General features: G+C 40.7%; 1 protein-coding gene across 6 annotated transcripts in view; it reads left to right on the top strand.

The window, feature by feature from the left end:
* The window catches only part of CPEB3 (cytoplasmic polyadenylation element binding protein 3), a 100,012-nt gene that overhangs the window by 39,197 nt on the left and 48,708 nt on the right, over positions 1-12,107 (top strand). For all 6 annotated transcript variants that reach the window (XM_054983215.1, XM_054983219.1, XM_054983218.1 and 3 more), the window contains exon 4: positions 8,048-8,104. In XM_054983215.1, the coding sequence (XP_054839190.1) occupies positions 8,048-8,104 (57 nt within the window). The remainder of the gene's footprint in view (positions 1-8,047; positions 8,105-12,107) is intronic.

Below are 12,107 nucleotides of genomic sequence, written 5' to 3'. Positions count from 1 at the left end.
AAATTTTGTCTGGACTTGGTTATGCTGAACAATGAGTTGGACCCCACAGTAAATCTCTGCTAGTGGGAGACATTTCTGGCAGTGGAATTGGACTATGTCAACTTCCCCCTCTTGTTGAAGCCCAAAATGCTTCTACAAATGCTGCTTCTGTGAACAGGGGCCCTCAGGAACAACACAAGGAGTGAAATGTGTGTCCACAGAGGGAGGGGGCATTGGAAAAATTGTCTCCTTACTATTAGGGGAAATTTCATGAACATCTAGGCCTTTGTAATTATTTTAAAATACAAATTTGTCTTGCTAGTAATTGTCAACTGTGTTATTAACTGAGATTTATTCCACCCCCCCAAGTTCTTTATCTTGAATTTTAAAAAGTGTATATGCCTTCATAGTCAACATTCAGCAGACCAGTTGGCCAAAATTTGTCTTGGCATTTTCTAATTGTGCTTTGCAGTGTAATATCACATGTTTATTTTCACTGGATGTTGCTGGGGAGAGAGGAAGAAAAGAGAGCTGTTGCTTTTGAAGGCTATCCCTACCCTTAGTCTCATAAAGCAAAATACATTCAAAACATATAGAAAATTGGATGAGAGATCTAGGTGAGGTTTCCAAGTAGGTCAGATCAGATGTGAAGACAATTTTAACCACTTTTTTGTTCCTACCTGAAGCTATATGGGTGATACAAATTTCTGAGTATCTTGGTAGAGGATCTGTAGATAATTGAACTTAGTAGAGCCTTTTGCTCCTTCTTGAAAGGGCTGCAACAGCTAAATATATAAGTGCAGAATGTGGTGGTTGTACTGTAGGGTTGCCAGGTCCCCCTACCTTTCCAGCAGGAGGTGAGAGGCCTGGCACTCACCTTTCTTGTGGTGCTAGCATGTGCACAAAGCTCGCATGTGCTCTCAGGCTGCGCAATTACATCTCTTGCAGGAAGTAACATCATTGCGCAGGGCGCTGTGCTGTCCTAAGGAGCGCTCCCATGCTCCGCAGAAGGCCGATTTCAGCCTGTTTCAGGCCTAAATTGACCCACTGTGAAGTGCAGGAGCTCTCCAGGGCCACCCCGGCAGCGCTCCTGCACTTTGCAGCGGGTCAAATCAGGCCTGTTTGAGGCCGAAATTGGTTCATGGTGGAGTGTGGGAACGCTGCCGGGGTGGCGCAACATCATCATGCAGGGCACTGGAGCGCTCCCATGCTTTGCAGCAGGCTGATTTTGGCCCCAAACAGGCCCAGTGGTATCCACTGAGTGCAGGAGAGCTGCTGTGTCCTGGAGAGCTCCTGTACTTCACAGCAGGCCAATTTAGGCCCCAAATGGGCCTGATTTGGTCCATTTGGGACCGATATCGGCCCACTGTGATGCACAGGAGCATGCCGCACCACCTGGGAGCTTGCCCCAGGAGGTGTGTTCCCCCACCTTCCCCCTCCCACTGGCCAGGTAAGTGGTGGTGAAGGGTGGGAGCAGAGGATCTTCTGTCTCCAGCAGGGGACTGGGAGCCTTACTTTGTTGTATTTGCCTATCTTCTGTATAGTAGTGTTGCTCCTTAAATTAAATTATGCTAGCTGACCTTGTTTTTCATAGTTTCAAAATAAAATGTCCTGGTTACACCAATCTATATTGCACTGTAAAGATGGCCACAATATCCGCCCTGAGCCTGCCAATGTGGGGAGGGCGGAATAGAAATCGAAACAAACAAACAAATATTTGGTTGTCTTCAGTAGCCAGTCATCATTGGTAGTGACCATCTGTCCTGTTCTTCTCTTGAGTTATACGGCACACTCAGAATATTCAGGGGAGCAGCTGAAATGGTCTTCCACTTCTTATGTTTGTATAATGGCGAATTATGAGTATTCAGATAGGTTCTTACTGTAGGCACTGTAGAAATCATTAATTGCCCTTTCCAACATGTTGTAATATCCCTTTACACAGAGAAGATACCCATATAGCCAGGCATTATTATCATAAAACTAGGTAATAATCCTGAAAATGTGAATCATGGAAAATTCCAGCAAACCTTTATTATTCAGCAACTGAAGTACTATGATAGACAGAGTTAATACTTCAGTCCCTGTTGGAATGTGCAAAGTCTCCTAAACCAAATCCAGTCAGCTGAGATCACGTGTCTGGAATTACACAGTTGGTTGCTAACCCTTTTTGGCTCAGTGCCACTGGGGTTGTGGCTAGAAAAGCAAAATCCAATCACTATGCTCTTAAACATAATGTTTACACTGTGTGTTTTGAAGCCTCTTTGCTTATACCTTTTCATGTGGCCTCTTATGAAAGCTTTTCAAATATTTTTGAAGGACTATAATAGAGTACAAGGTTTAGGTGCTTTAAAATTTTGTTTCAGAATACCATTGGAATTTTGAGATCCATCTATGTTTGTAATAAGCCGTTTCCATACATTTTCAAGTTGAATGTAAGTTTCAAAAAACACTGGCCAACTTTCATTTTAAAGGTTTGTAACTAAGGTTGCTAAGTGGTTTAAAAATACTTGATAAAAATTTATTAGCCAGATACACACATATACACCCACGTGCGATATGTGAAATTTACTTCCACATTACATCTTCTTTCTTAATTAATTACAGATCATAATAAACTGTTTTAACATAGATAAATAAAACATTGCTAATTCGAGTAAACCATTAGAAATAAACAAAAATAGAACTGTTTATAATTTTGACCATAGACTTTTACACAATAGGGGCTGTTTCCACATGACTCACCGGCCTCTGGAGCATTGCACAAAACACGCAGAAGATAGCATCTTCTCGCATGAAATCATGCAAGAAAGACGCGATGTTGCGCAAAGCTCCCAGATGATAGAGTCTTCCTGATGCGATTTTGCACGAGAAGACGTTATCTTCCGCGTGTTTTGCGCAACACTCTGGAGGCTGGTAAGTCGTGTGGAAACGGCCTTGGTGTAGTGGGTAAGAGCGGGGGGAGTCTAATCTGGAGAACCAGGCTTGATTCCCCACTCCTCTGCTTGAAGCAAGCTGGGTGACCTTGGGTCAGTCACAGCTTCCAGGAGCTCTCTCAGTCCCACCCATCGCACAGGGTGATCGTCGTGAGGATAATAACAACATACTTTGTAAACTGCTCTGAGTGGGCATTAAATTGTCCTGAAGGGCAGTATATAAATTGAATGTTGTTGTTGTTGTTATTACTAGACCCGTGCATACTACATTAGTTCAGAAATAAGTTGACCATGCACACCTGAGCCAGAGAACCTTGAGCACAGCAGCACCCACCCACCTCCACATGGTGATAATTATTGGTGTTTAAGTGGCTAGAAGAGAAGCAAGGGAAACCTGGATATTGTCTATTTCAGTCACTTCAGAAAAATAGATTTTTTTCTGTTAGGGCTCATCATGACTTAAGTGGGAAGGGAGATCAGCAGAAATCACCACCTCCTCTTCTGTGTGTCCTAAGTCTTCAGAACTGTGTGGATGAATATAGGCCATCCCTATATCCTGTAAATGATGTGTTGCTATTGCTATTACCTCAATACTGCAGCAGCAGGATTTCCTGGATAGTAATTGCTAGATGTGTGTGCAAGCTGTCTCAGTGAAGCAAGTTTGCAGAAGTCACTCCACAAGACTCTTCATTCTCAGGAGATTCCAGGATCCAGAGCCTTAGCAACATTCACTCTATCTGTCTGCCAACCATATCCATTGAACAAGCTTGCGGGATGGAAAAGGCATATGGGGGGTGGAGAGAAGGTGAGTTTGAGACAGCTCAATCCTTATTGCAGACAGGGGAAGAAAATCTGAAGCTTGTCCTACAGTGTAAGAGAAGGATGATGATGACAATGACGATGATGAAGTTGCTCCTGAACACGGGAATGACAAGGAGGAGCATGTGACGCACAAGCTTCCTTCCTGGTGTACAAAAGCAATTGCACTCTGCCTTGCTCAGAAGGGACAAATGGCTGGTGGTTGGGTCCTGGCTGTGCAGGTGTAGGAGAAGGGAAAGCAGAGACAGTTGTTTAAGCCAACCACCTCTTACAATCTGGGCAGCAACCATGTCTATCCCTAACTGTTGCCAGCATCAGAGATACAGCCTGCAGCAGCTACTGGAATAGGGGAGGTAGGGATAGCTGAGCCAACTCCAGCCTGAGCAACAGCTTTTGTTTCCTGCTGTTACTGAATGGAGGCTCAAGCTTGGAGTTCTGTCTGGTGTTTTCTAAATTTATTTACTAGACAGAAAACTCAAATACTGGACAGTCTATTCAAAACTGGACAGCTGACAGTCCTATCAATTGTAATTCTAGATAGGCTACAGTAGAGTTTGGTAACTTTGAAGGCCAAACTAGACATGACTGCGTTCCCATAACCAGCACAAGGACACATCGCTATTTTAAAGTGCATGCAGGGAGGGGGAACGAGCCCCTCAGGTCACTGCAATTCGGGCCCAAACAGGATCAGGCCATAGCGGCATCTTAAAATCACTTTAAAATGATTATGGCATCTTCATGGTGACCATGAGGATGCCATTACATCTATGTTGGCCCTCAGTGACAAAGGTTTCTTGAGCCATTATTGTGCTGATGAAACTTAGGCCTTCCTGAAGGTTGGAAAATCTATTAATGTCTAAATTTAGAAAGTTATTTTGGGTTAGGCCAAGAGAAGATTATATCATTTTTTCCTCCAGAAACAATATTCTTGGGAGCATTTTGGAACATCGAGGGTAGGGTTGCCACATCCCCTTACCCTCCTGGGGCGAGTGGCACTCACTGTTACGGGTGTCTTCGTTAATATGTTTACTAAACATATGTTTCCTAAACATATTAACAGTAGTTCGGTTAGGATATCATGGGCTTGCTCATACATTCTTCCTATCTCTCCCTTCACAATCTTCCTTTTCTTTTCAGGGAGGATTGTAATTTGCCATGATATCTACACCAGCTATTTATGTTTAGGGATGTCACTCTAAATCAAAATCTGAAATGATGATTTCAAGAGGATTTCTTATTCTAGTTTATAATTTTTATAGTCATTAATTTAATGTGGTTTTCCACCAGCTTTTGATTTTATTTAAATATGTCCCTCCATGTCACAGTTCAAATTGGTTTACAACCTGTCAAAATTCCAATAAATTTTAAAACCAACTTAAGATAAAACCACAGAACAAAGATAATATAGTGTCTGGATAAAATCTGCAGTTCTGATCAACAAAAAGCCTTGCAAAATAGGCATGTTTAATAAACTCTCCAAAATGAGAATGAGGGTTCTTTGTGTATCGCCTGTAGCAGTCTATTCCAAGAATGGTGGCCACCACACATGCTCTTCTCATTGCTGCACAAACCTGGCAGAGGATGTTGTAAGCAGGGCTTGTTGAACAGATCTTAGTTAGCATATGGGCTCATATAGAGAGAGGCAGCCCTTCAAGTATGCAAGTCGAAACTAACATCTTAATCTGGAAGCAAAGCGGAACGAATGAAACTGTTTAAAATTAGGCATAATGTGTGTGTGCCACCCAATACCAGCCGAAAAGCCTGGAAGGTACATTTTCTGCCTATTAAAATATTAATCACATCCAAGGACAACCCCATATAGAATGTATTACATTAATCTAACTTAGATGTCACGTAAGTATGGATAAATCAGTTATGTATGGCTGGAAGGGGGACCCTTGGCAATTACTCCAGTCTTTTTAAAGGCTAAGTCTGGGTCTAACAATACCGATTTGATCAGAGAGGGTTGCATGAACTACAGCTATTATGAGCAGGTCAGTATTTTCCAGAATGTCAGTGTTTCCTACCAGCATCACTTTTGTTTTGTCTTTCTCTGCTTACTCTCCCTCAACCACAACCATTGCATTCAAATGTTGATTTAGGATATATGGGCATTTGTAGTTGATGACTCTCAGATTTTCATAATTTTCAAGATGGTTAAATCATATATACATTAAAACAGTATATTTATGGCTGTTTTCTTCTTAACCTGTTTGAATAACTCGAAACAAAGAATACCATCCTGAAAACACCATTGTATTGGCTTCAGTCAGTTACTGTCTAGTTCTTACTACTACTTACAATATATTAATTCTGTACCACTATGATTTTGGGGCTTCTTTAAAATAACGTGCAGAACTCAGTCTAATTTTACACATTTTAAATATATTTTTGCAACTGTGGCAATGACTAGTAACTTTGCTGCTGAATAAAGCTTCCAAAATCAAAAGTGACCATCAAGTATTACCATTTCAGTTTTAGTTACTTCACTGAATTATGTTAATATAGAAACTAGTACGAGCTTCTTCCCATTCAGGGATTTAGTTTTATAAAAACATATATGTTTCTACTGATACAATGTGACACTTTTGCTTCTCTGGGAAAGGTAGCTGTCAAGAGCAACTTAAAAATAGAAGGCCACAGGCAGGTGACAAAATGTCATGCAGGCAGCACCTGGCACAGTTACTGAACGCAATCACGCACGCACACACATACACAAAACTTCACCAGATGTCACATATTTGATTCTATTTTTGTATCTGGTTAAATAGCACAATTCTAACTTTGGCAAAGAAAGTAGGAAAAAGATTAAATATGCATCAGAGCTGTAGCTCGTAGCTACCCTATAAAACAATTTAACTAGCTAGGTAAACTTTTATTGCATTTATTGTGCTGATAACTGTTTTTGCAGGCCATTTTCTGCCAGAGATTCTTATGTGTATATATCTAAAGTTTAGATAGGATTCACACAAATGTATCTCATTCAGCCAGTAGGCACCCTTCCAATTGAAAATGGAAGATTTGTCCCAGTGTCCTGTGTGGTGATGAAGGAGCTGCTGGGGCAGTCGACCATTTCTTCCTGGGAGGGAAGCCTGATAGGTAAAGGACCACAATGCATCTTTCTTACGCTCCTTTTGTATCAGCAACCACAAGATTCTTTGGCCAAGGGGACTGGACTTTCTCCTCCTAGACTGCTAAATTAGATTTGCAGTGTCATTGCTGGAGGAGTTTCTGTCCCTGAGCAATTTAAGGATTTGGCTTCCCGGATGAAGAAGATGGTCATGCTGATTTAAAACTTATGTTAGTGTGATATGATTAAAAGATTATAAATGTGAAATAAATAGCTGTCTCAGTTCAGTTCTGTACCAGTATAGATAGCATAACTATATGTCTTATCAGGCTAAGTTTTGAACTAGAGAGTTTGAAGAAAATTGGTTATCTGAAATTTTGGAGACATGTTCAAAATCACTAACACAGCTAACTCCTCTGGATCTATGTCCAAAATCACTGTTTGCGTTCTGATTTTTATGGGATGTAGCCTTTTAGCCACTATGTTTCACAAGCTGCAGTGATGTAGAGGACGCAATAGTTTGCAGAAGCCAAAGAGGGGAGGAGGTTTCCCAGCGCTTGCTTCTTGAGTGGGTTCAAGTCACATACCTTAAACAGACTTCTTTTTTCAGTGTCTTATCTAAAAGGAATGCAAGTAAAGATGGAGGGGGGCTTGAGGAACATCTAATACTAATAAATTATAAACAATGTTGCCAATATTATAATTTATTACATTTTCTCATACAGAATTAGTAACTGGAGATTACAGATGGTTTTAGACAGGAAAGTGAAATTTCAGTTTGAGAACTTGGGAGGGACTCCCCCCTCCATACATTCTTACTGCAGAGCTAGCAAAGAGGGATATATTGTACTTTCCTTTTAGGGATCTGCTGCCTATAGCAATTGAAGAATTATCTGTCATTGGTATTAATCTAAAGGACCAGTTTGAAGAGTAATATTAAGCTCAATCAAATGTGTGTGTGTGTATAAAAATAAATATTGGCAGAACACTTAACATTGTTCCATTCTTTTCTATTTAGTGGTGACTTCTATCTTGAACAGTCTTTTAACATATTCTGTTAAGTATTTTTATTTGGAAAAAGTAAAACTTTAAGATAGTGTAGATTTTCTCCACTAGCTTCATTGTTAGTTGTCATCATTTTCACTTAATTACAAAATTGAACAGCAGCCTGATATACATAAAACTCAACAGTAAAATGTTCTGTTTGATTCTCCCCTCCCTCCCTCTTTTTTTTTTTTTTTTTTAGGTCGTATGGGTATAAATTTTCACCATCCGGGAACAGATAACATTATGGCTCTTAATAGTAAGTTCACATTTATCTTTCAATAATACATTTTATATAACTGTACTAGGGGCACTGTAATGTATTTGGAGCACTAAGAGCTAAACCACACGAGATGAATTACATGAAGAAGCTCAAGTGAAGGGAGATGTGATATTAGCTGGGAAGCATAGTTTGAATTTCACCTCTCTCTACAGAGCTGGCTAGATCGCTCCTCAGAGGGTTTGTTAATTTCACCTTTCTACAGAGCTGGCAAAGATCACTTTTCAGAGGGTTTGTTAATAATTGACAGAGCCTTCAGGGAGGCAAAGAGGACATTAACAAGCCCTCTGAAGAGTGATCTTTGCAGGCTCTGTAGAGAGGTGAAATTAACAATCCCTCTGAGGAGCGATCTAGCCAGCTCTGTAGAGAGAGTTGAAATTCAGACTACGCTTCCTAGCTAACATCGCGTCTCTCTTCACTTGAGTGTCCTCGTGTAACTTGTTTTGTGTGGTTTAGCGCTGAGAAGTGCAAATACAGAAAACATGCCTTTGTTCATTTAATCCTTTCTAGAGTTGTTATCCTGTTACTATAAATGAAAAACTTTTTGAAATCTTCCATGCATACTTTATTATAGCAATAGAATGGCTAAGGTACTATAGTTAAGATGATCAAAATATAATTATTACATTTACTTAGATGATGCTTCTGTCCCGAATGTAAATTCATTGTCTGTACATTTGTTTTCCCATTGGGCAACCACAGTCTTGGCTTGTTTTAAGATACTTAACAATTAATGTGTATAGTAAAATCATGGAATTGAAGAGAATTTTAAAGAATGACAGCTGTCTTCCTTGTTCGAGGGAAGTGTGGTTTCAGTATTTAATGTACTTTGCAGAACATATGAGAAATATATTATGGGTTCTCACGCTCCCTTCTCTGAGTGATAGGAGGCTTATGGCAGCCTTTGCCAGGGTCTGCTTGCTTGGGAGAAGAAGGGCCCTGAGGATTTAGAATGTATTTTATTACATACATATGCATAGCAGGAGTGGCAAGATGGATAAAGTATATTAAAGCAATAGTTTTCCCAAAGCAATATCAGTTCAGCTCTTTCACTTCTAATTTCTTTTGACTCTTAAAATAAGTTTAGTTTTTTTTGTCTGTAATCTATTGTTGTGGAATTCAGATTTTCTTAATTAATGGATAGTGTTGAATAGTGTTAGATTAAAAATCAGTGGAAATGTGCCATGGACTTCAGAGTAGACGTTGTCATGCTGGCCCCGGGAGTGTGCCTGGGAGGCCCATTCCCTACCTTCCTCCCCTGCACTGCCAGGTCAGCGGTGGGAACTCTACTTCAGAGGGATGTAGATCTTGTGTCTCTATGTGCTAATCAAGTGTGCCACGAGTTCTTCCCATTTACTCTGATGGGGCAACTCCATGTATGTGTTTCTCTGTGAATACGGAGCTCCGTATACATAATGAAATTTGTCCCCCAGAAGGATTTGGAATGAATATGAAGACTTTATTTGGATCCCAGACATAACAAATTAGTAACATTATATTTTTGTACAGTTGATTGGAAATACTGTCTGTGTAGTACATCTTATGGCTCAGTATTATTCGTAGACTAGTTGCTGAAGGATTATAAAATGTTCTTCTGTTTTTGTATTTTAACTCAAAACTATATACAATATATATAACACATAGGATGATTTCACACATTTAATGACCATCTGCAAGGGGATTTTCCTATTTCACACAAGAAAATCCAATTGCAAATGATCGCTAAACTGCTGCCATGTCTTGTGTAGCAAGCTACCACACCCAATCACTAAACGGCACTGCGTGTGATGGCAGCCATAATAAGGTGTAAAATCATACTATTAACCCTTTACAGCATTTCATTTGCAAGTGAGTGGATGGAAGAAATTATTTTTAAGCTTGTTGGTCTGGTGTGCTTTGACTTTAATATGGACTGAGTATGCAAGCATGAATGAATGCATGGATTGCCTGTTAGTACAATAGAAATATTTATTACAGGGGTCCCCAACTCTTTCAAGCCTGTAGGTACTTTTGGAATTCTGACACAGGGTGGTGGGTGCAACTACAAAATGGCTACCACAGAAGGTGGAGCCTACTACAGAATAACTGCTGCAGGAGGCAGAGTCAATCACAGAATGTCAGCAAGTAAGATTATGCATAATTCTAAACGTAACTCTTCACCATTTCAGGCATAATTTCTATTTAACAGAATGCCTTTTAAAATGAACCAACACAGTAATGCAGTGAAGACTTTTGTAATGTAGCAGCAGCTGTTGCTGAAGCAACTTCAAATAATTCTCCACATCTAGTCAGAAGCTCCACTGGCCAAAAGTCCCATCTGTCCCTGACCACTTTAAAAAAAAACTTGGAAGGGACAAGGAAAGGTGTTGATGGGCTGCATGGCACCCATGTGCAGCATGGTGGAGACCTCTGATTAATTGAAATTGTATATTTCAACTTTTCTATGTTAGTATGTTGTGCAGGTAAAGTGCAGTTCTCATTAAGTCATTAGTGACAGGTTAAAACACCCTGCCCAAAATACTGAGTTTGTGTTATGTGAGTGATATGTGAGTGAGACACGCACATGTTGTCTAGTACCCCGATATTGCTGGTGACAACCTATTTTCGGCTTTAAGCCTTTGTCACTTTGAAATCTTGTTCTTTAGAAGAGCACTCCCTACTACAATAGGAGTTTAACTGTAGCCTCTCCCAAATATTTGGAGAATAACACATCCTTCCCCATAGCATTTCCGTTATTTTTTTTTAATTCTTAGGTAGTTCTAACTTGGACTTCCTCCTGTCCAGAACTGAGTACACATGTGCTTGTATCTATTGGGAATTTTGATTAATCCATATATAGTTTAGTGATACTTTTGTGGTAACGCAGCAGAGTTATTTAGGCAGAAGCATTTTAAACCCCAATTGTGCATTAATTAGTCTTCAGACAAAATCATAGAAAGATGCAACTTACAGTTTTATTGAAGTAGATTCCTTCTATAGCAATATCTTGGAGAAGAGGGAAAGGTCCTAATCTAAAGAGTTACATTCCCTAAATATAAACCATGGCCTGGAACTAGGCAGCGAGGCTGAGAAGCGGGGGTGCATGGACAAAGCCTCCATGGTGGAGCACAGAGGGTTACATTTTTCTCCTTGGAAAACCATGAGGCAAGAGAGAGACCTCCCAAGAGGCATAGAGAGAAGAGGAGTCAGGAGGCAGTCCCACTAGAGATGGGCATGAACTGAAATACGAACCAAAGTTCATCAGAGCCCATTTCTGATGAACCGCCATGAACTTTAGGCTGGTGCGTTTGGTTCATTTTTTGGTTCGTCTCTGCAGACAGCCTGGCACCGATCTATCAGTTTCCTAGGCAACAGGAGATGGACGTCCTGCAGACCTTCTGCTGACCTGGAAGTGGCCTTCTGCTGGCCCGGAAGTGACCTTCTGCAGACCCGGAAGTGATTATTTGCTGACCTGGATGTGACATTTTCATGAACTAAACTGTTCGCAAACCGGGGCTGGTTAGTGAAAGTTTGTGGTTTGCGGTTCGTAAAATGCAACAAACCACGAACCACACAGTTTGTTTTTTTCCGGTTCATGCCCATCTCTAGTTCCCACCTTAGACAAGACAGTAGCAGCTTGCTAGACTTATACATACAGAGAGACATGCAGCGTCCCCCAATGTCCGAGGCATGCTGAGTCGCCTATTCCAACAGTATCAAGAAGACTAGCATTTCATCCCACAGAGCATGACTTTTTCTCTTCACATGCACAACAGCCTGAAATGTCCCCTAAATTCTATTCCTGTGTCCACTGACCTCCAGAAACAAGATTCTTGGGAACATTTTGGAATGTCAAGGGTAGGGTTGCCAGGTCCCTTTACTCTCCTGATGAGGGGGGGAACCTCACTCACTGTAATGGATATCTTTGTGTGTGCTCCTGGGGTGGTGCGATGATGTCACTTCCAGGAAGTGACATCATCATGCAGGGCCTGGGAATGTTCCT

The sequence above is a fragment of the Eublepharis macularius genome, chromosome 6, assembly GCF_028583425.1.
Source record: "Eublepharis macularius isolate TG4126 chromosome 6, MPM_Emac_v1.0, whole genome shotgun sequence".
In the NCBI taxonomy this organism is placed as follows: domain Eukaryota; kingdom Metazoa; phylum Chordata; class Lepidosauria; order Squamata; family Eublepharidae; genus Eublepharis; species Eublepharis macularius.
The sequence above is the reverse complement of the archived record's forward strand: the minus strand, read 5'-3'. Positions and strand labels throughout refer to the sequence as shown.